The sequence below is a fragment of the Lissotriton vulgaris genome, chromosome 12, assembly GCF_964263255.1.
Source record: "Lissotriton vulgaris chromosome 12, aLisVul1.2, whole genome shotgun sequence".
NCBI classification, from domain to species: domain Eukaryota; kingdom Metazoa; phylum Chordata; class Amphibia; order Caudata; family Salamandridae; genus Lissotriton; species Lissotriton vulgaris.
Genome location: NC_141700.1, coordinates 799,711,526 through 799,736,928, shown reverse-complemented (window position 1 = coordinate 799,736,928; position 25,403 = coordinate 799,711,526). Strand labels below are relative to the sequence as shown.

The 25,403-nt window shown below is 43.7% G+C and overlaps 1 protein-coding gene across 2 annotated transcripts in view; it reads left to right on the top strand.

Moving 5' to 3' along the window:
- The first annotated feature begins 1,300 nt into the window (after positions 1 to 1,300).
- LOC147678762 (eukaryotic translation initiation factor 4E type 2-like) overlaps positions 1,301 to 25,403 on the top strand; it is a 58,765-nt gene continuing 34,662 nt past the window's right edge. The window contains exons 1-2 of one of the 2 annotated variants that reach the window (XM_086946219.1): positions 1,301 to 1,594; positions 9,657 to 9,756. In XM_086946219.1, coding sequence (XP_086802345.1) covers positions 1,575 to 1,594; positions 9,657 to 9,756 — 120 coding nt within the window. In that variant the 5' untranslated portion in view covers positions 1,301 to 1,574. The remainder of the gene's footprint in view (positions 1,595 to 9,656; positions 9,757 to 25,403) is intronic. The other variant, XM_086946218.1, reaches the window with a different exon arrangement.

Here is a 25,403-nt window from a genome sequence, read left to right as displayed (position 1 = left end):
CGATCGCAAACGCTAAAATTCTGCAAATTTCAGCATTTGCGATCGCTACTCGGCCACCTACCTCTAAGTGTTTATTACAACTGCAATGAAGACACTAATTCTAGCTTGAACTTTTTTTTACAACTTTACCTGTTGTGAACCCCGTAGATTTTGCATCAATAAACGTTTTACAGTTTATACATAGTTAAAGGGCCTGCGTTGCCACAGAAGCCTCTGCTACATTACTAATACAATCAAGGCCTCCGATGGGAAGTCCAGACATGCCAACCCTCCCGATTCAGGCGTGAGACTACCGATTTCAAGGCGAGTCTGCTGCCTCCCGATTCCCGCCAGCAAAAACCCGATTCCTCGGGGGTTTCAGCTAACAGGGCTCTTGGTATTGTGTAAAGTGCCAATTCTTCCAGCAATAGTCAGAGTGGTCATGCAGTGGCTCTAGAAGGGGTGAAAAACCAACAAAGCGTCATTAACAAGGAAATGGTCTTTTAAAGGCCTGTGAAGTATTGGGGGGGCTGTGTGTGTGCACAGGAAGCTGTTTTAGCCCGGGTTGTCACACGGGGGAAGGGCGGGGGGGGGGGGGGGGAGCATGCACTGCCAGCAACCTGCCAGGCAAGTGCACAACACTTGCATCACCCTATCTCTGCATGCCATTGCGCTCCTTGATTCTAAAGGGTATGAAAAAACGTGCATTTGTGTTTCAAATATCAAATCCTGCAGCAGCACACTCCCATAGCCCATACATGCCAGTAACACGATTCAAGGCCCCATTCTCCCGATTTTTTTTTTAATCTCCGTCTTTGCTCTTCTGAAAAGTTGGCATGTATGAAAGTCACACATTTTTATGTTTTTTTCCTTGCAAAGTGAATTTTTGGATTGGTAAAAGCTGAATTCATTCAATGTTATGTAAAACAATTTGTACCGCGCACGTACACCGGAACGGTTTCTTGGCGCTTCAATTTCTTGGTACCTTCACGGAGCCTATTAATAATCTGACACATCTTTAAAAAAATACTTTTGATGACATTAAATATTCGTGCATGGGCTATAACGAGATGCAGGATACTTTAGGGCTTCTCCAACTTTCTGTGCCTGGCAGTGGAGCCTCCTTTGGCATCTATACATTCAATATTCACGGCGCAGTCGGGCAAAAACATGCCCAGCAATGTGAACACATTTATTAAAACACTTATTACTTCCTTCCACCCTCTGCCGGTGCAAACCAAAGAGATTTGGACAGGAGGCTTATTACTGCGCATGCGCAAACGTGACACCTCTTAGGCTCAGATGGTTGACCCTGGTGCGCAGGCGCAATAGTTCAGAGCACGTGCTCGGAAGCGTGATCCCTGGTCAAGGCTCCGTGCGCATGCGCAGTAGTTTGAGACGCATGCGCAGAAGGGGGCGAGTCCCGTTGCGCAGGTGCACTAGTCTAAGGAGCATGCGCAGAAGGGCGTGCCGGTGCGCAGGCGCGGAAGCAGGGATGCGGTGCCTGGCTGTGCTCGAGGGCCGCCACTGACGAGCGAGCAGCTGCCGGGCCCCGGGCCCCCAGAGCGGCCTGAGCCGGGCCCCGCACCGAGGCCATGAGCGGAGGGGAGACACGGTGAGTGCAGGCGGGGGGTGGAGGGGCAGAGAGCCCAGCAGGGGCAGAGAGGAGAGGGCGGAGGGCAGCCAGCTGGAGGGTGGACAGGGCAGAGGGCTGGGGTCTGCGAGAGAGGGCACTCGTCAGGAGAGGAGGCCGCGAGGGGGGGTAGTCTGGGACAGAGAGGAGGCAGGGAAGGCCAGAGGGCTGGGGTCCTATAGATGGAGCAGTGGGCAGGAGGGGAGGGCTGGGGTGTGCTGCTTGGAGCAGAGACCCAGATGAAGCAGGTATGTAGGCAGAAGGGTGGGGGACAGAGGGCTGGGGTCCTATAGATGGAGCAGCGGGCAGGAGGGGAGGGCTGGGGTGTGCTGCTTGGAGCATGGACACAGGCTGGTATGGTGCAGAAGGGTGGGGGTAGTCTGGGGCAGGGGGCAGGGGATCCTAGAGATCGAGCTGTGGGCAGAAGAAGCGGCTGGGTTGTGCTGCCTGGAGCTGGGGTACAGGAGGTAGGAATGTAGGCAGAAGGGTGGGGGTAGTCTGGGGCAGAGGGCTGGGGTCCTATAGATGGAGCAGTGATCAGGAGGGGAGGGCTGGGGTGTGCTATCTGGAGCATGTACACAGGCTGGTATGGCGCTGAAGGGCGTGGGTAGTCTGGGGCAGCCGGCAGGAGGGGAGGGCTGGGGTGGGGTGTGCGGCCTGGAGCAGGGACACAGGAGGTAGGTGTGCAGGCAGAAGGGTGGGGGTAGTCTGGGGGAGGGGGGGCTGGGGTCCTATAGATGGAGCAGTGGGCTGGAGAGGAGGGCTGGGGTGTGCTGCCTGGGGCAGAGACACAGAAGAGGCAGGTGTGGGGCTAAAAGGGAGGGGGCATATGGTGCATGTATAAGTCCGAGAATTACGGTACTAGGGAATGAGCACTTTGTGGGAGAGTCGGGCAGGGGTGTTTACTGCCCGGAGCAGGGACTTGGAGAAGCTGGCATGGGGCAAACGGGTGGGATCCTAGAGGAGGCGGAGAATGTAACAGTGACACAGATTGGGTGCCCAATCTTGGGCAGAAAAAGTAAGTAGCATTGTAACTGTTAACGTCACAGGAAGTGGAATTTTACGATCCCAGACCCCGAAGAACTCCTAGGAAGTCACGCCTGCTCTCCAGTGGCACCTCAGTGACATGAATTAGACATTAAATGGAGGACAGCAGCCCTGTCGGACAGTGAAAGCGCCCTCTGTCTGTTTTTATAGCTATGATTTAAACTCCTGGGGTACAGGTGTTCTGTTCAATGCAGCAGTTGCACCAGGGCCTGTGTGCCATGGTAAAACTGCACCTGTTGCACCATTAATAGGCTCCCTGATTTACTCCCTTTCACAATCTTCCCCTCACTCCTTCGCTTATTCCCTTGTTTGCTCTTATTCATAATTATTCATTGATGCTCACTCTTTCATTCTCATTGACACTCAAACACATTAAAAGAACACGCTCTCACCCAATCTCATTCTATCTCACTCACTCAGTTTTTCTCACATACACAGAGAAACAACGCTTTTTTTAAAACTTAACTTTCTACTTTTGCAGACAACTCAAAGGCTTCATAGCAGGATTCCAGTGCTGGATATTGAAACCGACAGGCCATGATTCCTAATGAGAAGGCAGACAGAACAGCAGGGCCAGGTTTCAGAGGAAGACCCACCTCGAGCACTCTCCCAGCTTCCTGATAGGTCTGGAATGCCAGTCCTATCGGGAAGCTGGGAGAGTGCTGGGGATCCTGCCTCTGCTGCTCTGTGTGGCTCCTGATTGGCCTCAAGTATGCACTGATGTGCTCTCTCAAACCTAATTTTAGCACATGTACTGGTGTGTCTGATGCATGTGTAGTGTCTGCTAAATAAATAGGATTGTGCCTGGGTTAGAGGATAGTAGTTGAACTACAACCGTCACATGTGCAATACAGAGATCCAGCTGCAGATCAATGTATTTTTTAAACAACACTCTGTAGCTGGATCATCTCTCGACCCACTCCTCCTGTCATCAGATCCCTGTTGGAGAGGCAGACCTGCGCACCTCAGAGGTCATGTAAACATGAAAGTCATGTTCAATGTAGCAGTGGCTCCTTGGGTTCACAGTTGGGGGGGCTACACACTGGAGCCCCTAAAATGGAGCCGCCGCTGCAGAACAATGCTCTGCTGACTTATTCAATTCTACCTTTTTTCCAGTAGAAGATGGCAGGACTAGGCAACAAAGAGCTCTCTTCGGGCAGCAGTCTGCTGTGGCTTGTATTGTGAGGTGATGGTTCGTGGCTCTGGCTCCTCTAGCTGTTGAAAGAGAAAGAGTACTGTCAGTGTGTATCTGCTAGATCTCAGTAGAAAGGAGACTTTTATCGGTAGTGGTACACTATTGCATATTCAGGTAGTCTACCTCCCATTTAAGTAGAGTTGTAGGCCTTGGGCGGACGGCAGGTAAGGGGCAGAGGGGGCTGCTGCATGTGAGGAGATACAAGGGAGTCGCCCGGCAGGGCACAGACGAGGTATCTAGGGAAGAGGGAGGTCTGGGTGTGATAAGAGAAGTGTTTGGGGTGGAGCCGTGAATCAGTTCGACAAGGGCTGGTGGATCCATACTATGGTTACAGATGAGGTGTATGGAAAGAAATAACGCATGTAAGCAAGAGTTAAGTCACCTGATTGGACAAGGCACCTCTACGTGTACGAGGATGGTGCATATGAAGTAGGTGGACAGAAAGGTGTGTAAGAAATGGAGGTGTACACAGTAAACACATCTAAGAGGGATGTATATTAAAAGGGGTACAGATAAGCAAGGTAGGTGGTTGAAAATAGGGTACTGATGGGTGAGCAAGAGAGGCTTGTGTGAAGAGTGGGTACAGATAAGAGCGAGTATAGATAAGAGCAGGCAGTGGGCTGAGAAGGGGCTGCAGATGAGTGAACAAGAGGACAAAAATGAGGGATGGCGACGGAGTTTCTGGAAAATGTATGTGTCCTGGAAGAATGAATGTTTAGTCAGAGAAAGACATTGAGGTCTGGATTTAGTTTAAATTCTTTTGACTGGTACAAAACACTTACCAGTTTCAGTTAAAAAATATGTGGTAGGAAAATATTGAGATATGTTTGACCCAGTTCAAAGAGAACCTTTGTATAACCTGCATCCTTGTAATTGATTAAGAGTCGTATCCTAGGGCTCAAGCATGCTTTTCATTGGTGTTTAGCTCTTCTGATTGGTTTACACGTTACAAGCACCATTACATACACCCATCGCTGTCTGATACTCCAGCTGGGCCTCTTGTACCTTCTGACTAGAATGGACACTTAGATGGTGGGCTCTCTTACTGTAGTTGTAGTATACAAGTGTGAATAGCAAAGAAGATAGTGGCCCAACAAAGCACAATGCTCTTTTGCTCATTATATAAGATATAAGGGCCCGTTTTATTAGGCAAATTTTGAAGGAAACTTGTCCTAGTTCGCATCAAGAGAGTTTGAATTATTTATTATCTCTATCTTCGGTTGCCATCTGTAGTGCTGTGCTTAATTTTATTAGAACTGCATTATGAATTGGGAAACGTTATGAGTTGTTAGGAAATCCGGGTAATGCCATTGAAGGGTTTAAATCCATGCAGTTATTTTCGTATAGTGATAGAATACGCTGAAAGCTTAAGCTCATGTTTTAAATATATATATATATATATATATATATATATATATATATATATATATATATATATATATATATATATTGTGAAATCTAAATATTTATCCACCCCAAATGTTGTATTAGAAAATTTTAAAGATGTTTTATGTACGATGCTTACTTTTATGATTCAATGAATCGAATAAAGTTTATTTGATGATGAAAGAAGATAGTTAAATATAGGAAGGAGAGAATGGAGAAGAAAATTCTATCGTTGGTATGGGAATGTAAAGAGCACAGGAATAAGGAAGTGATTGGAAATGTCTCCGTGGGTTGTGGGACTTTAGCGTAGAAGACTCTAGAGACGGCACATCAAAAAAAGAAACTGGATGAAGGCCTAGTTTTGAGAAAATAAAATTAAATATGATGGGGCAGCGAGAAGAGGTTAAGGACAGAGTTGGCAAACAAGAGGAAATGCCTTAAGGAGTGTGAGGACTAAAGCAGCAAATTGGGTTTGGTAGGAATATAATGGTTTTATTATGTTGCAATGTTGGGGGGATTGGGAGTTTTGGTTGTGTTTGCAGGCTTCCACAGCAGCCAGTTGTGAGCGGACGGCTAGATGGAACATAACACTTGTTCCCTTGCAGAATAAACCAGTATCTGCTTCATCGCTGCTGTCTGTCACCTCTAAAATCATGTGACTAGTATTGCCAGCACTTTTGATGGCTACATGACAGACTATGGAAATGCCCTTCGCTGGAGTAGGAGAGAATATCCCAGAGATAGTGTGTGTTTATTGACCATTGGGGGTCAGCCCTTGGGCGAGTAGCGGGCATTCAACTGTGTATTGTTGACCTTTGCGTATGCTCCTGGATGTAGGTGGTGTCAGTGTTGTGTGGGGTGAAAACCTACACCCATGCGTCCCAGTGTCCTGGTGGTGTGAAAGTGTGTTTGGAACATCTCAGAAGGCTGTACAACACGTTTGCCTAGAATCAAAGATCTGCTTTTGGTTCAGGTGCCCAGAAAAAGACACCCTTCGCCTATCTTTTACTTTCAGCATCTAACAGGTCGAGTAGAACACAACTAACAAGGTGATCGAAGGAATGCTTGAATCAATCTCAGCCACTGGTGATCTTTTGGGGCCTTATTCCAGTTCTTCACTTTTCACCCACCTTCACACTCCAGACAGAGGCCCACTTTATGCAGATCAGTATTGTCGCTGCTCTTCTTGGTAACATCCAGCCCAAAAATGAACTGTTGTATTGAAGCAGGATCGGCTCTTGTTTGCGGTGGTATGGTGGACCAAAAACAAGGCCTGGCGTGCGACCGAGTAGTTACTAGCAGCTGAGAGTAATTGGAGCTTTCCAACCATCACCTTTTGTATTCCTCTGGTTGAGAAGACAAGTGTGAGGCGTGTACCGCCCATACTGGTATTGTTGGGCTTCCAAAAGGGGCCACTGTACCTGGATGTGTGGGTACGCTGGTAAAGACAAAATAGGCATTGTACTGCAAATGATAGGCTGTTGGCTGTGACTGGCAAGGAGGGAGCTCAAGATGGGGAGCATTGCACTAAAGCTTGCTTTGTAGTAGGAGGCAGGCCAGTTGCACTGGACTTGTCCATGCTCTTGTTCTGAGGGATATATTTGAAGCTTTGTGGACAGGTGTCCCTCTTCAACATAAAGACCTTCGTGCTGTGAGTTATGATGGAGGGCAAATTGACGGCATTGAAATGTGGTATTTTGTCGGTTTTATAAACGGATAGATAGGATAGGTTTATGTAGCCAAAGACAGACCGCCAATTTTGGTTTGCATGCATCCGTATCAACTACCCTATCTGAGAGCCTCAGATAGAGTAGGTATGTGTGGAATGGTTACATACATCCAGGGGTTATGCACAGGAGATGAATTTGAAGGAGTGTGGGGCAGTCCTGTTAAACTTAAGTTATGCATTGTGCCTGTTATTGTCAGGGAGGAGAGGATATGGCTTATGAAGACGTCATAGTACCAGTGGTAGCGGGTGAGTGGCTGTCTGTAGTGGTGTGCACCAAAAATGCTGACGGGATGTTAGATTCTGTTTGTACCTCAGGAATTTTAATCAGAGTTTTAAAATTAACTGTTCTCTTCTTCCAAATGTCAACCTAATAGATTTGTTTTTGAACAGGGGCCGAATTATTTTCTAATTTAGACTTTGGTTGAATATTACACATAAAGTAAAATGATTCAAATACCCCGACTGTCTTTATAACTATAGAGAGAGTGTTTCAATGTAATCGTCTTCTGGAGTAGCCTCAGTGTGAGTGTTTTCAGTGGCTTGTATTATTTCTCCAAGATAATCTGCGGATGGTTGGGATAATGTGGAAGAAAATACAGCCCTTATATGTACCGCAGTGGCTTGGTAATGTGGTATAATCTCTTGTAGACCCAAACCTAAATTTCTTGGATGAGTGATGGAATTCCTCAGGTTCGTAGTCTGACTACGAGGTAAGTCCAATAGCAGATTTGTTGAAAGGGATAAGGGTAGCTCTGAGAACCAAGAACAGCTTTGGCAATTCATGTATCTCATAACCTATTGCACAAAGTTTCAGTACTGCTGTGTCTTGTCACATTCTCCACAAGTGAACACCTCCTAAAAACAGTTAAAACAAAGCTAGTAAATCTGAGAAATACTAAAAAATCATCTGTAGTGTCGCAACACCTGCTCATGTGAGTTTATATGCCACCACGGTGGAACCGGCAATACACTGAAGACAAATGTCTCCCCCCAGCGGCATTGCGCATGTGCAGTGTCGCATGTGCATACATATTTTATCGCACACTTGCCAGGTGGTACAGTGAAAAAAGACTGATGCATCATCGCTGCGTGTATATGTACGTTTGAGGCATTTAGTAGCATTTATATGTCATTATGCTGTTGTCAGACATTTTTCTTTTTCTTTTTCATTTATTTTTTTTATTTTTTTCAGGCATTAGCAAAGCAAAACGATTTTAACAAAAAAGAGTGGACATTAAGGAACGTATGCTCAGTACTACCTCTGTCGTACTCTTAACATGCCAAATATGAAGAGACTAGCAGGCGGAGTTCAACAAGGGAGCAGAATGTTAGCTCCTAGTGTCTCTTTTTTATAACACGGTCTATAATCAGAGTGCTGTGTGTTGGAGACCTACAGAGAAGATATTGTTTGCAAAAGAATGCAACCCTTCACATCCACTTGGTGGCATGTTTCTTCATTAGTTCCCAAGTAACCTGCTCTGTTAAAACTTTTATTCCTGACTTCCTATATGCTTCAGCCTCGTTCTTCTGAAGACTTGGGTAGGACACCACACCTTCCCCGTAATCTACAATGTAGGTGCTTCAGTCGGTGTTCGTTGAGCTTGCAATCTGGTGGTAACCTTCCAGTCTCCTCTGCCATAAACCCCCATTTTATCATGGGGTAGAGAGAGCCTAGATTAGTTATGTGAGGGGCAGGATCTTCTGACCTTGATGAAAGCCAATGGTGCATTCGCCACCGTTTTAAGGCTGTCGCGTTGACCCAAGCAGGATTATGATGAACATATTTCAACCAGTATCAACCTCCCGCTCCTGAAGTCAAGTTTAGTTGTTAATGGTGCATATCAGTCAGCTATAATATAGGTAATTTATAACACACCTGCCCCTGTTACAGCTATAGCCACACATCGTTAAGACCTCCACATCAAAAAAATTCCTCCTACATGGAGACCATAAGCATCTTAAGAGCGCTGGACAAGCCCGCCTCTATGTATCTACACACAGCACCCCGAGCATGGAACCAAGTCAGGCTAGGAGCTAACAATCTGCTCAGTTTTCAAACTGAGCCTGCTAGTCTTTTTTTTGATTTTGACAAAGCCACGAGGTTGGCTGACGCCTGTCAAAGGCAACAGTTTTTGGTTGTGCCACAGCTTGTTTTTCTTTGTTGGCTCTCAGCCATGCTATGTTTAGATTCTGACTAGTATCAAGATGTTTGGTTATTGGGTATCTGTCATACCTGGTTTTGTCTGCACAGCAAAAACCTACAAGTCGCTTTTCGGTGTCCTGCATCCAACCATGTTTTGATCCACAACTTATTGGAAAGGGGGCGCTTATCGTACAGAAAGAGGCACTTTAACTAAAAGTAAATCTTTGGTTAAAAGGGCATGATGTGCCTATGCCCACCACCCGCCCCTGTTGGTGTTTGTGTGTGTGTGTGTGTAACTCCACTCTTTGGTCTCAAAGTAACCATACTTTGGCATCCCCTGCTGACCACGCTAAAAGTCCTGATTCCTGCTCAGAGGCGCTGAGGCGTGTTGTTCCAAGTTATGCGCTGTATTTCATATGTGTATCTGGGAGTTTCTGCAACCTTAATACTGCAAGAACACGTGCACCTCCCCCATCCCCCCCTGCCCCCCACCCCCTGCACTTGATTAATTTATAAAGACTTTGTTTCACCTCCTCTTTTGCAGACAAAATGATGAAGAGAGTAATGACCCTGCTGAAGCACCACCACAAAGTGAGAAGGAGACCTGCAGCACTGGGACGGTGGAGACCACCATAAAATACAAGGTATGGCGTAGGACAGGAACTCGCCCGCAAAGATTCCCGGTCAAGATAACCTAGAATGTAAGGCAGGCCCGTATTACATGGGGCACAGCATTCTTTGCAGTGGCCACTGGTGGTCAGCTGCTGCTTTTAAATATGGCTCTCGGAGTTCAGGTTCTACTGTGTGTGTGTGTATATAATATATATATTATATTTTTCAATCTGAAATGTGGGCGGAAAATAAAATAAACTGTTTCCACATCTGTAACTTGTTTTTTTCTTAAACTGAAAAAATGTAAATAGGGACATAAGATTGTCTCCCCTTGCTATCCGTCCTGAATTTCACTCTAATACTGTTCACATTCACAGCACGGTGTACAGAAAACAGGTTACCTAGTGATGTTTTGTAATTGCGTCAAATGTATTTTCTGCACTGCGGATATTTGCGGCTTTCTATAATCAGTATAGTATATGCCATTTTCAGCTATATAGCCTTTAGTCATCCAAGCATAGCTAAATTAATGTAGAAAGTCTTTTGCAGTTTTCTGCCATAAAACTGGAAATATGTATGAATAAACACAGGTACGTGGATTGCGAAATAGCAATCAATATCTTTTTTTGCTCATTACGGTTAGTGAGATATACATTTAAAAGAGCTAAAAAGAACAATACAACAAGTAGTGCTAAAATATTATGGAAACTTGTCCTAAAAGTTTCATTATGCTAAACCAAGTCTGTGCAAATATTAACGCTTCCTGTCTTTGGGCGGTTAACCCTGTGAAATTTGCCACTCGGACACTGTAGTACCACTTGGGAAAAATTTCTAAGTAACCCATGGAAATGTACAATAAAAAATACTGTGAAACTGAGATCCCTCCTTGTAAACCTGTCGCTGTGGCGTTCCCCAGGGGCCAGTTACTGCAGCGTTGAATTCAGGGTGTTCACGCCTTCCACCTTTGCGGCCCCACTACTGTTTTCTTTGTGGGCTTCTGTAGATTGCCTTTTTGAAGTACTACGACTGCCAGCCTTCCTTTGCCAATGTCTCTTCTATCTTTTTTGGGGTACTTTGCAAAGCAATATTGATGACTTAGTAGTATTGGTTCTAGACTAGAGTGTATATATGCAGCGTTATCCAAAACCAGCTTCATGGCTCTTTCTGCTGTATGTCCCTTTTTTTTTTTACATTGCCAGTAAGTAGAAAGAAGACCGAAGTTCTCTAGAGTTCAATTTGCTTTCTGTTGCCAAGTCCTAATTTTGTTTCTTAACTGCGTTCATCAGCAGACATGCAAGTGTCACATTCTTTCTGCCTGCTCAGCAATGCTTCTAAAATCCTTTGCATAAGCCGGGTAGCACCAGCGCTTAGCACTTTGTTTCCTTCCGTCTGGCTCCGTCATCTTGTTAGTACATTTTTGGTTACAGAGGAAGAGTCCTGGAAACTGAAGTTGTAAAAAGTAGGAAAAGCTAGAGGACTTCCATTTCTCCCCTTGAAAAAATCTTTGTAGCTTTTTAGAATGAACAAAATGGAAATCAAAAGAAGTAAGGAAAATTGACACAATGAAGTGTAGGGTGCTATTTAGTGCTAAAACTCTCTTTTGCACTGGGGTTTCTCTTGTCCACTTAAACCGAGCCTGTACACCGTAATTTCTGTTCATTGGAAAGATCTGAATAGATTGTGATACAAGTGATGGTCTGAAAGCAAGTGACAACTTTGAGCCGCCTCCTGCCGAAAATCCACGGAATTATTCTAGTCAAGGAAAATGTTATTCGTCCATAGGCCATTTCACATGCCTGGTATCTCGCCTCTGTTCCAATTCTTACCAGTCCATTGGTATTAGGTGGAAGCAGTACTCTCACTGAACTGAGATATGATCTGGCTTGTGGGTTCCATTTTGGGAACCGCTGACCTGATCCTGTGCAGAAGATGGAGGTGAAGTTACATTCCCAGAGGTTGGAAGCATAATGCTGACGTTCCTGACCTAGACAGTGAGAGGGGGAAATAGGAGACCAGCTTTCCCTTAATAATTCAATAAAGTCTTTTTGCTGGAAAAAAGGTGCTGGTCAATCTTTCCTGTTTACAGCAATTTGGTGTAGACGGGCTGCTGCCTCTGTTCAGAATGTGACTGTTGCTTTAGAAGAGGCCCGCCTTTTGACCCTTTTCTTGATTACTTTCGGTGTGGCAGTTGATAGTCTGAGGGAGAATGCTCCCCACCTCTTTGTGCACCTGTTATGGGTGCTGCAGCCTGTAGATAACCCTGCGGTGAGGCGCATCACTCTAGGCAAAGATGGAGCTGGTAAGTCACCTGAAAGTAGAGCCCACCCAGACCAGTTCTGAAAGAGCAGTCCAAGAACGCACAGCCCCTCTACTGCCCCTCTAGGAGAATGGAACAGTTGACTCTCCTGTTGTTCCAGTTCCAAGTTCTCTCTGAGCAAGGAGGGGTTGCTCCACAGAGCGCCCAGAGGAATACTGCATCATCAGAGCTGGTATCTGCTTGATAGTCAGGGTCCCAAAGGTGAGTGGGCATTACTTGAAGTCTTGTCTGATGGAACTGTCTCCCTGTCCTGGACCTTCAGTGTTGTTGTTGGAAACGGAAAAGGAGAAACTGTGTGATAGATTGGTTGCTGCATTGTTTGCTATACATGGAGACCTACTTGGGTCAACGTTGACTCAATCAATCAATCAATCAATCAATCAATGACTCACAACTCATGTATAACTAAGCTTGAGCAAAACTGTCTCTGGCTCTGTTAAATGACGGATTGGTCAAGCCCTTCCAAGTAGGGTCATCCTATTGAGGAATTAAGCTCCACAACAAATTTTTGCGTGACATTTGGTTTTCATGCCATGGTAAGTGTTACTTGCCAAGAAGTAGCTCAATTGCAACTCTGAACCAGGCGCAAGCACCTGTAGAGTCTTGATGTTCTTTCCTTCGTTCCTAGGAATGGAGGACATTCCAGCTTGGTCTTTTCACTCCTTTCAAATTTATCTTCGAAATTCTGAGGTTAACATTTTCTAGAAATCAGGATCTTGAGGCAATCTACCAATATCCTGCTGCCACTGCTAGTTGCATTAGTCACACTGCTTATGGCCTGACAGTTAGTTACTTCAGTGCGATTTCTCTCTGCTTTCTTTCAATCCTGATGCCTTGCGGGTAACACTATTCTGTTAAGGGGCCATTACATCTGTTGGCAGCTTCTCCACCATCTTCTGCCTCATGAGGAACACGTCATAGCACACATCTTTAGCTGTCCTTGGTCCTCCCTGGACAGAGGCCAGCCTGGATTTGATATCCTAGGATGTCACCTGCACCCCTCAAAGATAGGAAGTGTCTAGTCGCCACTGATGTCTTCCAGTCTATGATGCTGTGTTGCACTTTGCTTGCTCATATGGGAGAAGATAAAATATTAGAAAAAGACTGCGGAGTAGAAACCCAGCATTTCCTCAAGAGATAAGGTGATTGCAACTGTGTTCACTAGGCTGATCTTCCTCCCAGGCAGAGAAAGCAACTGAATGTATGCTGTTAGGAGTACCTCCCGTATGCCAAGCCTCGATAAGCACACAATGGATGGGATTTTGATTAAGTGTATAGCTGAAAACGCTGCTGCTAAATTTTAGTATCTGGTCTCCTTCTGGATTTAAAACCAATCCTAATCTTCTTTTTGCCCTTATTGGTGCAATATCCAGGCACACTATGTACTCCACAGCATGGGATCTCTCGTCTATTCGGGAACTATTCCAAGATATTCTCGTAAGATTGCAGAGAGCTGTTGTGAAATAATTTAACATCAGCAGAGTTGGAGACTCTTAATTCCATATTCCAGTTTGACTGTTCGATTGGAAGGGATCAAGGAGTGTGTTCACTCTCCAAATATAGTTGTAGGTGAGCTAGATTAGGTGTTTCCTCTCTGGAGACAGTTCTTACTCGTAATCACTGAAATCTTTTGCTGAACTCCAGGAAGAGTTTGGCTTGCTGGAAATTTCTACAACTACTATGTGCATAATACCCATACATAAGGTGCCTGGACTCGATACCTGGCGTGAATCCACTGAAAGCCAAGTTTACCCTGGAGGAACTTCAAGAGAGAACGGTCTTCCTCTTGTACAGATCTTTAGAATCAATGCACCAAACAACTTTGACAAGCTTAAGTAGTCTAGTAGATAGATGTAGGCTCACTGGAGACCATGGAATGGTAGGAAAAATTGACAGTACTCCAAGGGATGGCAATTGCCATAAAATGTCATATGATACAGTAAAGTACCTATACGGGATATACTATCCCAGAGTTGTTCTAGTGCATTAAACAAGATTAGTCCCCTGTATGCAGCTTAGATGTCAACCAGATGAATGGGAATCATTGTACACTCTATGGCGCTGCGGAGTCTAGAAGGGGATCGGGTGGGGAGGTTGATGAAGCATGCAACAATGTTGTGTGCACTCTGGTTTCTTTCATTCCGTAAATACTACTCCTGTTAAATATTCTGGATGATCTGGGCTTTGAGATACCAAAACCTATTTTATGGCTTGGGTTTGAAAGTGGCAAAAAAAGAGGGAGAGGCCAAGAGTGTCATCATCTAGTAGGTCCAGCCATTCAAAGCTGGAAGCACAGCGTTGGTGAGGTAGACCTCTAAAGAGCCCATTTATGAAGCAAGGGGTTGGCCATTAATGCACCAGGACCCAACCATTCACAGCTGGAAGCACAGCGTCTGAGGTAGACATCTGAAGAGCCTATTTATGAAGCAAGGGGTTGCCCTTTAAATCACCAGAACATCTTGGAAGCTTGGGTTCAATATCCGGTTTCGTGGACAGAAAGTAATCTAGTTCCTACTCCACGAGATTGCAGAATTTGTCCCTGTATAGGTATTCGGAAATTATATAATGAATGTAAGAGTATATACTGTGAAGGTTCTAAAGGCCTGCATTGATTGTTACATTGTATTACTTCTATCAACAATGGGTACTCTGGAACTGTTTAAAGTTCTTAAAGAATGTATCCAAAAAATAAATCTGCACCGATTCTGACCTAACTGATTTAATGCATTGGTACAGTGTTGAGCTCACATGAGCAAGCGCTTGGAGTCACTATGGTGGTCCAGGGTTCAAGATGCAGGTCCTGTCCTTTTCACTCGGGCAGCACAGTGGCATTCCTTCTTGCAGCAAAACAGCTCCCCTGAGCCTTAATCAAATCCAGAGGTGTAGTGAAGAGTTGGGCTGAGTATCCAATATTTATACTTGGTGCCAGCTATGAAGTTGGAGAAGGTTTTGGAGGTTTCTATCCCTCAGAGGTGTCTTGAATTTCCTGCCTCCCTGCCCTGGCCCCAGCCTGTGTAGGGGCACACAAGACTAGTGTCCAACCTCGTCTGAGTATGCTCAGAGCATTTGGAATGTGGAAGTGTGGTAAGTTACTGCATCACGCACCATACTCCCCGAATTGGCCCAGCCTGCCAAAACCTAGTCGTCTCTTTCTCGCTGCTAGGAGCAATACACACAGGCCAACTGCCAGCTACACCTAGTCATGCTACCCAGGGTACAGACTGCAGGCACCAAGTGGTTCAGGCAAGGAAAGTCAAACTTTCCAAAAGTGGCATTTTCAAAATCTAGACTTAAAATCTGACCTTACCATTAAAGATGGTTTTAAATTACAATTCTTAAGACAGCAAACCTGACATTCTGATGTGCTCCCAATTGAAAGTTATCTCTTAATAAATGTAAAAAGTTAACCCAATGTTAACATATCAGAGAGAGGCCTTGCCTTAGTGTGAAACAAATTTAAATTTTTCACTACCAGGACCTGTAAAAGTTATAGGCACATGTCCAACTATTTAAAAACACTGCACCGGGCCCTATGGGCTGCAGGGCTCGAAAAATCCACTCGCAATGTCGGGCAAGATTTAACCGGATGCGCTATTTTTAGTTGGTCTTCCTACATTTAGTATCATTTCTGTGACAGAAGTTAGAGGATTTTGTAAACCGTGCACTACCACATCATGCTTTAGTAATATGTTTATGAAAAGTGAGTTTTTAAACATGAATTGGGAATTACTGCCCCTGCCCAGATGACAATGCTATAGGTGAACTAATAGGCAAGCCAAGGATCCTGTGTACCCTATATATGGGCTCGATTCTTGTTCTACATTTAGTCTAGTAAATAAAACGCTTTTTGTACTGCAGAAATGGTGAACTTGCATATTTGAAGGTGCTCTCTTATGTGATAATGAAAAAGGCTGCTCCAAAAGACATAATATTTGCCTAGGATCACACAATTTGAGACCAGTTCATGGGTCAACTACATTATAGTTAGATCGAGTAGATTAATCAAGTTACTAGACCTGCATTTTAGGGCCTACCCTAGTGGTAACTTATATGTATTAAAAAGGAATCTTTAGGTCTGGCAGAAGGTTTATTTTGCCGGGTTCAGTGGGCTGTTTAAAACTTTCAGGGTGCAAGGGCAGGCGTGAGACGTTTTTAAATTGCTACTTGCGTGGGTGACACGAGTGCTGCAGGCTGACTACAGGCCTCGGGGAAATCTACTTCCCACTCGCTATGGCGAGGCAGACTTCATCACGGCGAGCTATTTCTGGAGCCAACTGGTAAATTGATAAAGAGCAGTTGTTCTGTTCTCTCGAAGTGAATGAGCAATAAAGATGCCTTTGCATCTTGTTTTTATCTTGTCACATGCTCTGTGTTCAGACGCAGAGGTCAAAATTTCGGCTTATGTCTTAGAGTTTACAGTACGAGAAAGAAAAGTAAATGCAACCTCCAGCATCAAATAAGCAGCAATTGTAGATGCTTTTCTAAACTGTTTGACAATTGTGCTGTACAAAGAATGCGAAATAAATAGCTGTATGTCCGTTTTTTCCCCAACAGAATTATTTAAAACACTTGTTAATGAACTGTTGACCACATCAAAACATGTTCTAGTATTTATGAAACAACTTTTTTTTGTAATTCTGTGAGACTGAAAAAACGTTTTTCATAGATGAAAACATAACACTTTGCTTGGTGATGCCGAAATGATAAACAGTTTTCAGATTGTTTTATACGCTGTATAGTCGTAAAACTGCATGTTAGTGGGGACGTTTGCTGCCATTTCAATGGAAAATATGCTGTTTGTAAATGCCAGTGCACTACCACCTCATGTTTTAGTAATACATTTATTAAAAGTGAGGTTTAAAACATGAACTGAGAAACATTCCTGCCCCCGGCCTGATGACAATGCTATTAGTGTACTAAGAGGCAGATCAGCATTATTTGCACCCTATATGAGGGCTAGATTCTTATACACGGAGCAAAGGTTTAGTCTAGTAAATCAAACAAATGGACTTTTGTACAGCAGAAATGCTGAAGTTGCATATTTGAAGGTGCTCTCATATGTGATAATGGGGGGGGGGGGGGGGGGGGGGGGGGAAAGCAGCCTGGTAAAATTAAATTATTTGCTAGGATCACACCATTTGAGACCAGATTATGGGACAAGCACATTAGTTAGGTCCAGTAGATTATTCAAGTCGCTAGACCTTCTGGTCTAGTAACGTTTGTAGGATGTTTCGAGGCCTGCACTAGTATCATTCAACTTACTGATCCTGGGTGCATGTAGTACCACTTTACTAGGGGCTTGCAGGTACATTAAATGTGCCAATTGGGGGTAAACCTATAACCTCTTTTTAAGGCCAGCAAAAACGAGATTAGCGCAAAATGGAGGAGAAAGGCAAATGTTTTGGGGGAAGACCGCCCTCGGGCTGCCAGGTGCAAAGCCATTTCATTGGAAGAGGCGGGAAGCTCTCCTTTGTGCAGGATCCCGTTCAGCCAGGCATCGAAAGCGATCTACTCGGCTGGTGCAAAGAGTGGCGCCTTCTCCATGGGGTTTTTAATAACGTCAGTCATACAGGTTGTAAATGTCGGATGATGAGAAGCCATTCTTTGGAGCTTCAAAATCCCCACTTTCTTGGCCCTTCAGCATTTGCGTAGCATTTGTTGTACATTCATTTGAGGCCAGCCTGGATTTCATCATATTTATTTTCATTTCTGGGTATGCATGTACCCAAATGCATAGACAGTTAGACTGCTGCAGTACACGGTTACATTTTCAAGTTAAGTGGGAAATTTTCTAAACACTTGTCTGAGATGAAAAGAGTGATTCTCTCTGAGAACAAATGGTGGATTGACACCCATCTGCGATATAGCTCTTGGTACAGCAACATCACCACAGTGAGGCCCATTTGTAAATGAAAGTAAGTAAAGCCAGTCCAGTGTGTGGTTTGAAGCCTTTTCTCTGGCTTGCAGTACTTGACTGTAGGCAGAGCCACTGGAATTATGTGACAGGGTCGACTAAATTAGGAGGCAAGAAAGGCAAATTATACGACATAATAAAGCATTTAAAAGATATTTCTTCATTCTTTTATACTTTTTACACCTGGTAATACTGTCGGGGCACAGATGTCGTCTCATTAGTATCATTCTAAATACAGTAAAAGCAACCAAAAGATGACCAATGACGTGTAATTTTGAGCATGTTTATTGTTTACAGAAGCTTTTTTTAATTTTTTTTATTGGAACACACTAAATGCCACTTTGTATGTAAAGATACCGCTTCATGAGTTGCTTGTCTTTTAACCAATGTTTCTTAAGAGACCAATGAGCCAAATTTCACTGAAAGGACATTGATTGTCGCACCCCCCAATAACGACACCCCTCCCATTACACATTGAAACCCCAAAGTTGGTTGCACCTTTAGGATTTCATTATGTAAATTGCTTTTTCCAGACATACACCCTGCCTAATGTTTGCTCCATGAAAAGGCCTAAAACCAGCTCGGCCTTCAGTTACTGTGTTTGAGTTCATTTTCACATGTGGAAACATTTGAGAGTAGATTGTGCCCACGTCGCAGAGTTGAGCTTATGTCCTATAGGTCATATGGGTCTTGTAAACAAGTACTCCATTATTATCATAATTTGTTAGCAGTGAAACAAAAATATTACCCATATATTGTGGCGCTGTAGAATGGAACCAACTGCAAGACATGCTTAAAGGTAAGGATTTGATGTAGGAGAATGGAGGCATGAAAAGTGCATGGTTTCCAAGCGAGGTCATGGCGGTCTTCGGAGTATAATTAGTTTGAAATTTCTTGGCGGCATTCTTTGAGTAAACTAAATTCTCTCCTTAGGACTATAGGGAGCATCTGCCTGAGGACTCTTGGTTTAGCCGATCCAGCAGAGCTAAAGCTGACGGATGCAGCCCGCAAAGCCCATAGCACTGCTTCTAAATCTGTCTTTGCAGCAGCGACTTGCACATTCTCTATAGAGTTAACCCCCCGAAGGTCAAAGGGTAACTGTTCCAAATAATTAGAATATCTTCCCTTATATCAAACCATGAAACTATTCATAATTGGTTAATATACAAGATCTGTTTCGATTTTGTAATACCTGTTTATTTTTAAATTGTTGCCTTATACCTCTTGACTGATGAACTGTATCTTTTTTATGCGATGCCCATTTTTATACGGGCTTTATTTATTCTGAAGATTGCTGTTGACTTGTATTTTTACTTTTATACTGTTTTATATCTTGAATGTACTGCTGATTTGTATTGAACTATGCTTTTATGAAAAAAAAGAATGATGAGATTTGTTAAACTCTAAAAAAAACGTATCAAATGTTATAGTAATAAAAATCTCCTTATTCTAGAGATGAAACAAATCAAACTATACCTGTAGCACCCTCTTATAAACAAGAATAATTTCCTCACCATTCATCTATTATTAAACTTCAGTGCACCACTGTGAGAGCTTACTTTACGGAATAATGCATATAGAGTAACATCAATCTTAACTTTTTAACATGGCGTTTCGGTGACCTTCACCTTCATCAGCTCAAACGCATAATCAAGCAAACATATATTTATATTGGCTTCAAGAAGCATCCTACAAGGGAGCTCATTTTGACAATTACGAAATGTCTCTTTCGCGATGTGCGTTCGTGTTGCAAGTTCCCTTGTTATGTGTTTCTTGCATATAGTGCACCCATGTGTGTTCCCTTCACTATGGGCTGTAAGGCAAAGTTTGCACCAAAAGAGACCACAATATTCCCAAACGAATGACTATTTCCATGAATTCTTCATTTGTAAAGTGTGATTCTTGCCTTCTTCAGACCACGTGGCTATTCCTATGGCAGCGCTAACATTTGACGCAGCCCTTAGACCGCAGCACTGTTGTGTTACTGTTCTTCACTAGTAAGAAGAACAAGGGAACCCACTCGGTAAGCAAGGACCAAGGGAATTGGTTATATCAGTCAACAAAAGGTCCTTGACAAAGAACAAATGCAGTCTTCAAATAATTATAGGTCACAATCTACACTATAATAACTAAGGTGTCCAGCCGGACCCTGAATTTAATCAATGGCAAGATTAGAAAACATTTAAAAACGACATGTATGTAGTGGGAAACAGTCCTGTATCCACAACAAGGCTAAACAAACAATATACAAGGGTAACAGGCAATTTTAAAATTTTCGAGAAGCTAGTGCAAGAATGGACAAAATCAATCTAGCTTTACTCTTGTAAAAACGCAATTATGTCGCACAATGGGGAACGAATGTTTAAACTACAACATCTGTCGACGGCGTTTCGATCTTAAAAAAATGAAGGATCATCATCAGGACAACCAATGCATTGCCTACTATGCAAGCCTGTGGATAAAATTGGGAAAACAAAGAACAAAGAACATTTGTTTACATTCTTAATTCATCCTGTAGTACATAGCACAAAAGGATTTCACGCCCTGCCTTAAGGTGGTTACACTGTCATACGTGCAAGTGAGTGCAAAACCAGTGACATTCATCCATAACATCTTACCAGTGATCTACGACCAATAATTAGGATACCATGTTTGGGCGTCGTGTTGGACATAAAAGCGGATAATGGAGGTTTAAGGAGGAAAAATTGGGGACCAAGGGGCTAGGAATTACCTATTTTAGGGAAGCATGTAGCTTGAATATAGGCCAATTACGTTCCCGCTGTTCAGCTGGAAGGGGCAAAGCCTCGGGTACCTAAACAAGGGGTACCATGATGTTAATGATTGCTATAATGGCAAGGGAGTGTATTCAGATGAATATATTAAAAAGATCTGTGAAGGTCCCTCCTTGTTTTCTGGTACCACTGAGAATGCTCCATCCAATGTCTCCTCTGCCCGATCAATTGGAGAAACTGAAGAAAAAACAAGTACGTCTAGAATTAATGACCCTTATGCTAAGACAGTACCTGAAAGCAGATATAATACCAGTAGGTCTTATTAGTACGCAATATACCCGGTATTTTTACCGACAATCCAAAATATATTCAACATTTTAGCCATATTGGTACTACATGCTCTAGACACTGGCTTGTCTTGGGCATTGAAATAGCCACTGAAACTCTTTCTTCCTTAGATGCTGAGATTGATGAAATTGCAAAAAAGATCAACGATACCAGTCCAGTCCCCGATGCCAAAAAGTTATTAGACCAGGTACAGAAATCTGTAGACGATTTCTACAGGATTGAACAAAATAAAAAAAACAACAAGGTAAACAAAGACATTAATGCTTACCACATTGAAACTACATACTCGTACCTCCAAAAAGACTTTTATGCTAATCGTTCCTACTTCACTCACGTAACAATAGGCCCTGGGGTCGCTTTAACCAACGTCAAACACTAGTGGGCTTCTCTGATTCCTCAGTTGACCTATCGGACAATTTTGATTCAGGAGATAACACCGGTCCATCTAATAGAAATCCAGGTCCTAGCAGAAGTAATTTTTAGGTTTTGCCTATTACCATTCGCTTGCAAATGGAATAGGCGAAAATTCAAGGTCTTGATCGACTAGTGAAACCACTGTGGTTTCTTCACAGTGCATGTGAGGTCACGTGACCACAATAGCGGGTCAAGTGACCACACAAGCACGAGCATCTCCCTAATCCGCCTGCCTCCCCTCGCTCGCCTTCACGCTCCCCCACCAGGCTCTCCCGCCCCCATCAGGCTTCCCTCCTAATCCGCCTGCCTCCCCTCGCGCATTCACGCTCCCCCACCAGGCTCTCCCGCCCCCATCCGGCTTCCCTCCTAATCGGCCTGCCTCCCCTCGCTCGCATTCCCGCCCCAGGCTCTCCCGCCGTGGAAAATAAAACCTGAAAACTTTACTTTTTTCTTCGGTGAACGGCACCGATTACCACTCATTTTCACTACTCCACCGCCTAGCCGCATGTTGTAAATGAGAAGTCCCAGGTGCAGATCACTTTATTCAAACAATACACACGGCCTTGTTCTGATAGAAGCGTGTGCCTTAAAACTGTTTTTCATGGCGTTGTCACCTACTTAGACTGTACGGGGACTCTTGCATTCTTTATGAATTTTTCACCTTGTCATTAATTCATCTTCCCTTTTTTTTTTTTTTTTACATTCCTTGGTATTTCTATACATTCCTAGCTTTATTTAGTTTATTTTCTCTATTTTATTCACTTTCTTTGTGTATCACTTGGCTTTCACTGTGGCTTAGGGGAGGTTCGAACCCATACAATAGAGAACTCTTATTTCACCAGTAGCGCCATTTTGGGAAAGGTTAGTTCGTTTTCGCAGTCTTCTTTCTATGGCTATTACTAGGAAACGCGGGGCAGTCATTATATGAGGACTCCGCGTTCACGCAGGAGATGAAAATCCACATCGGGATGAATCCGTTAGTAGGACGGCGATTACCAGTAATGTAGGTAAGCGACATCAGACAGGATAGTTATTTGGTATTATAGAGTATTTCAACGTTCACTTGGTTAGTGACAGTCCATTCTTTTACCTTTTAGCTTACTTGTGAATACTTTGGACGGCAAGACCATTTAAGCACTTTAGGATTGAGACATCTTTCCCTTTTGTTCCGGGTAAGAGGGAGACCTCGGTCCCATTTCACTAGTGATGGTTTATGCAACTTACATGAAAATCACAATAGCGGTTTCATTACCTTCCTGCAGGTATTACACTGGACACTTCGGTGTTCATTCGCATTAGAATCATTTGGAGCATTGATCTAAGCTTTTGGATACTTTGGGTATGTCATCTTTATTTACCTTGATTGTAGGTGCTGAGGCTAATGCTTATTTCTGGATACTTTAAGATATAATCTCCGTCTTATCCATAGATGGCTGGTTGAATTTTCATCGAACTTCACTACATGGTTCAGGTTACTTTAGCTTCGGCTAAGTGATTGCTAGGTACCTTAATATCTACCTACACTTTTGACTTTTGATGAATGTGTCACGCTTTGAGTCACGTTTGGGTGATTTTTGATTAATATTCGACTTTTTTGGTTTAGGTGCATCATGCTAGGTCTTGTTGGAAGAGGGACTTTCCTACGTACACTTATATATGTCCACTGTATGGACTTTTTTAGGTTTCGCCTATTAACATTCGCTTGCGAATGTAATAAGCGAAAATTCAAGGGCTTGACCGACTCGTCAAACCACTGCGGTTTTCTCACCGTGCATGTGAGTCACGTGACCACAAAAGCGGGTCACGTGACCACACAAGCATCTCCCTGCCACACTTCTCCTCCCCTCGCTCGCATTCCCGCCCCCCCACCAGGCTCTCCCGCCCCCATCCGGCTTCCCTCCGGCCATTTGCCAGCTTTCCGAGGCCATTTGCCAGGAGCTCTATTCTTATCGATCTAATTAGAACAGCCCATTAATATGTATGAGTCCCACTCCCTCCACCTCTTTGCGTTTGTTATTAAGGTAGGTTATGTTATTATACTATCCTCGCTATCCTCTCTTTCTCCAATTTCTGAACATATATCCGTCTGTCTCTGACTCCATCATAGTATTTTGCAGTCTTGTGTGGGTTTGTATCGCGCTCTTTTGTTCAGGCGAGTCTTGGTACGCACGTCCACGCTGCATCATCCGTCGTTCAACAACTAGACCAGAACGACGGATCTTTCACTCTCGACACTCTTCGCTCAAGATGGCAACCATGCTCTAGCAGTGTAGACTGCGCAGGCTATACACGCAACACGGCTACCGTAACAGAGATGCGCAATATCATGTTACAGTCTTGAATATCACGTTGCTCATGCGACTTACTTCTTGGCTACACGAAGTTCACCAGTAGGACAGCAACCACTATTTCTTTTGCTGCTTCTTGGACTTTGTTGTCACGCACTACCACTCCTCTTTGCTTCAGTCTCTCTGCTGGAGGTTCACACTAGATAATTGTCGCCAAAATTGTTGTAAAGGAAATAAGACTCTTCACTCCAGGTGGAAGGAGGTAAGTGGATTTATTATGATGAACAATCGTAAGCAGCTCCTCCTGCGCTGGCCAGTGTTCAACTGTCCAACACAGAACTCTCCCCACCAACGTTCGTATGGAACCCATTAGAACTATGGTTTCACAGCATTGGAGGCAGAGGCAAGTGCAGGACTGTAGGTTTGTACTTTTAACCACAAGCCATATACAACAAGCGGTATTCGAATAATGCTGTAGAATGTATTCTTTTGAGCAGCATGCGCGCACAGATGCATGTTTATGTTTAAATGTACTAGTTGCTTATAAAAGTATGATTGGCTGGCAGTTGGGGATACTTGCCTCAGTTGTATGCCGCGCTGATGTCGACTCCTTACTACGATGTATGTTGTTTAAAATAAACTTCGAACCATCGTGTAAAGTAACTGGTGCTCATGTAAAGCGCTCCAATACCTACGGATAGAGTTCGCGGTATATAAATGCGAGAAAAACAAGCACTGGCGTTGCCAATAGGTTTCGCATTTGGAAAGTTGGAGCTATTGGTTTTGTAAATGACATTTTATATTTATATATCGTTATTGGCATTGTCAATAACAATATAAAATGTCATTTACAAAACCAATAGCTCCAACTTTCCAAATGCGAAACATATTGGCAACGCCAGTGCTTGTTTAGAAAGCGGCCAATCCAATCCACCGACACGAGGGTAAGCCAAACGAGTACCACGGTGGTACAATCCCTCGGGGGAACGACAAACTCGGCAGAAATTTTTACCAGTGGTAGATACTGGTACAATGAACACACAGATCATTCCTATTTTTAACCTTTCTACTCATAACTTGTCCGCTGCGGAAATTTCACTTCTCAGCAAGGGACTCTTTCGTGCTCACCATACGCACTAATTTCCTTGAACTACAGACGGAAATCCTCAGATTTTTTCGGAGGATCCGTCTAGAGGCTTTCTTTCAAATAAACCCGACATCTTTGGCTATTGCAAATACTCCCTTTAGACCACCTTCCACCTTCTCCCCTACAGCAGGGATGGTTCCTCCAGAAGTTATTACTTTTGTTCTTTGTTTTCCCAATTTTATCCACAGGCTTGCATAGTAGGCAATGCATTGGTTGTCCTGATGATGATCCTTCATTTTTTTTGGATCGAAACGCAGTCGACAGATGTTGTAGTTTAAACATTAGATCCCCATGGTGCGTTTTTACTACAAGAGTAAAGCTAGATTGATTTTGTCCATTCTTGCACTAGCTTCTCGAAAATTGTAAAATTGCCTGTTACCCTTGTATATTGTTTGTTTAGCCGTGTTGTTTGTTGTGGATACAGGACTGTGTCCCACTACATACATGTAGTTTTTAAATGTTTTCTATTCTTGCCATTGATTAAATTCAGGGTCCGGCTGGACACCTTAGTTATTATAG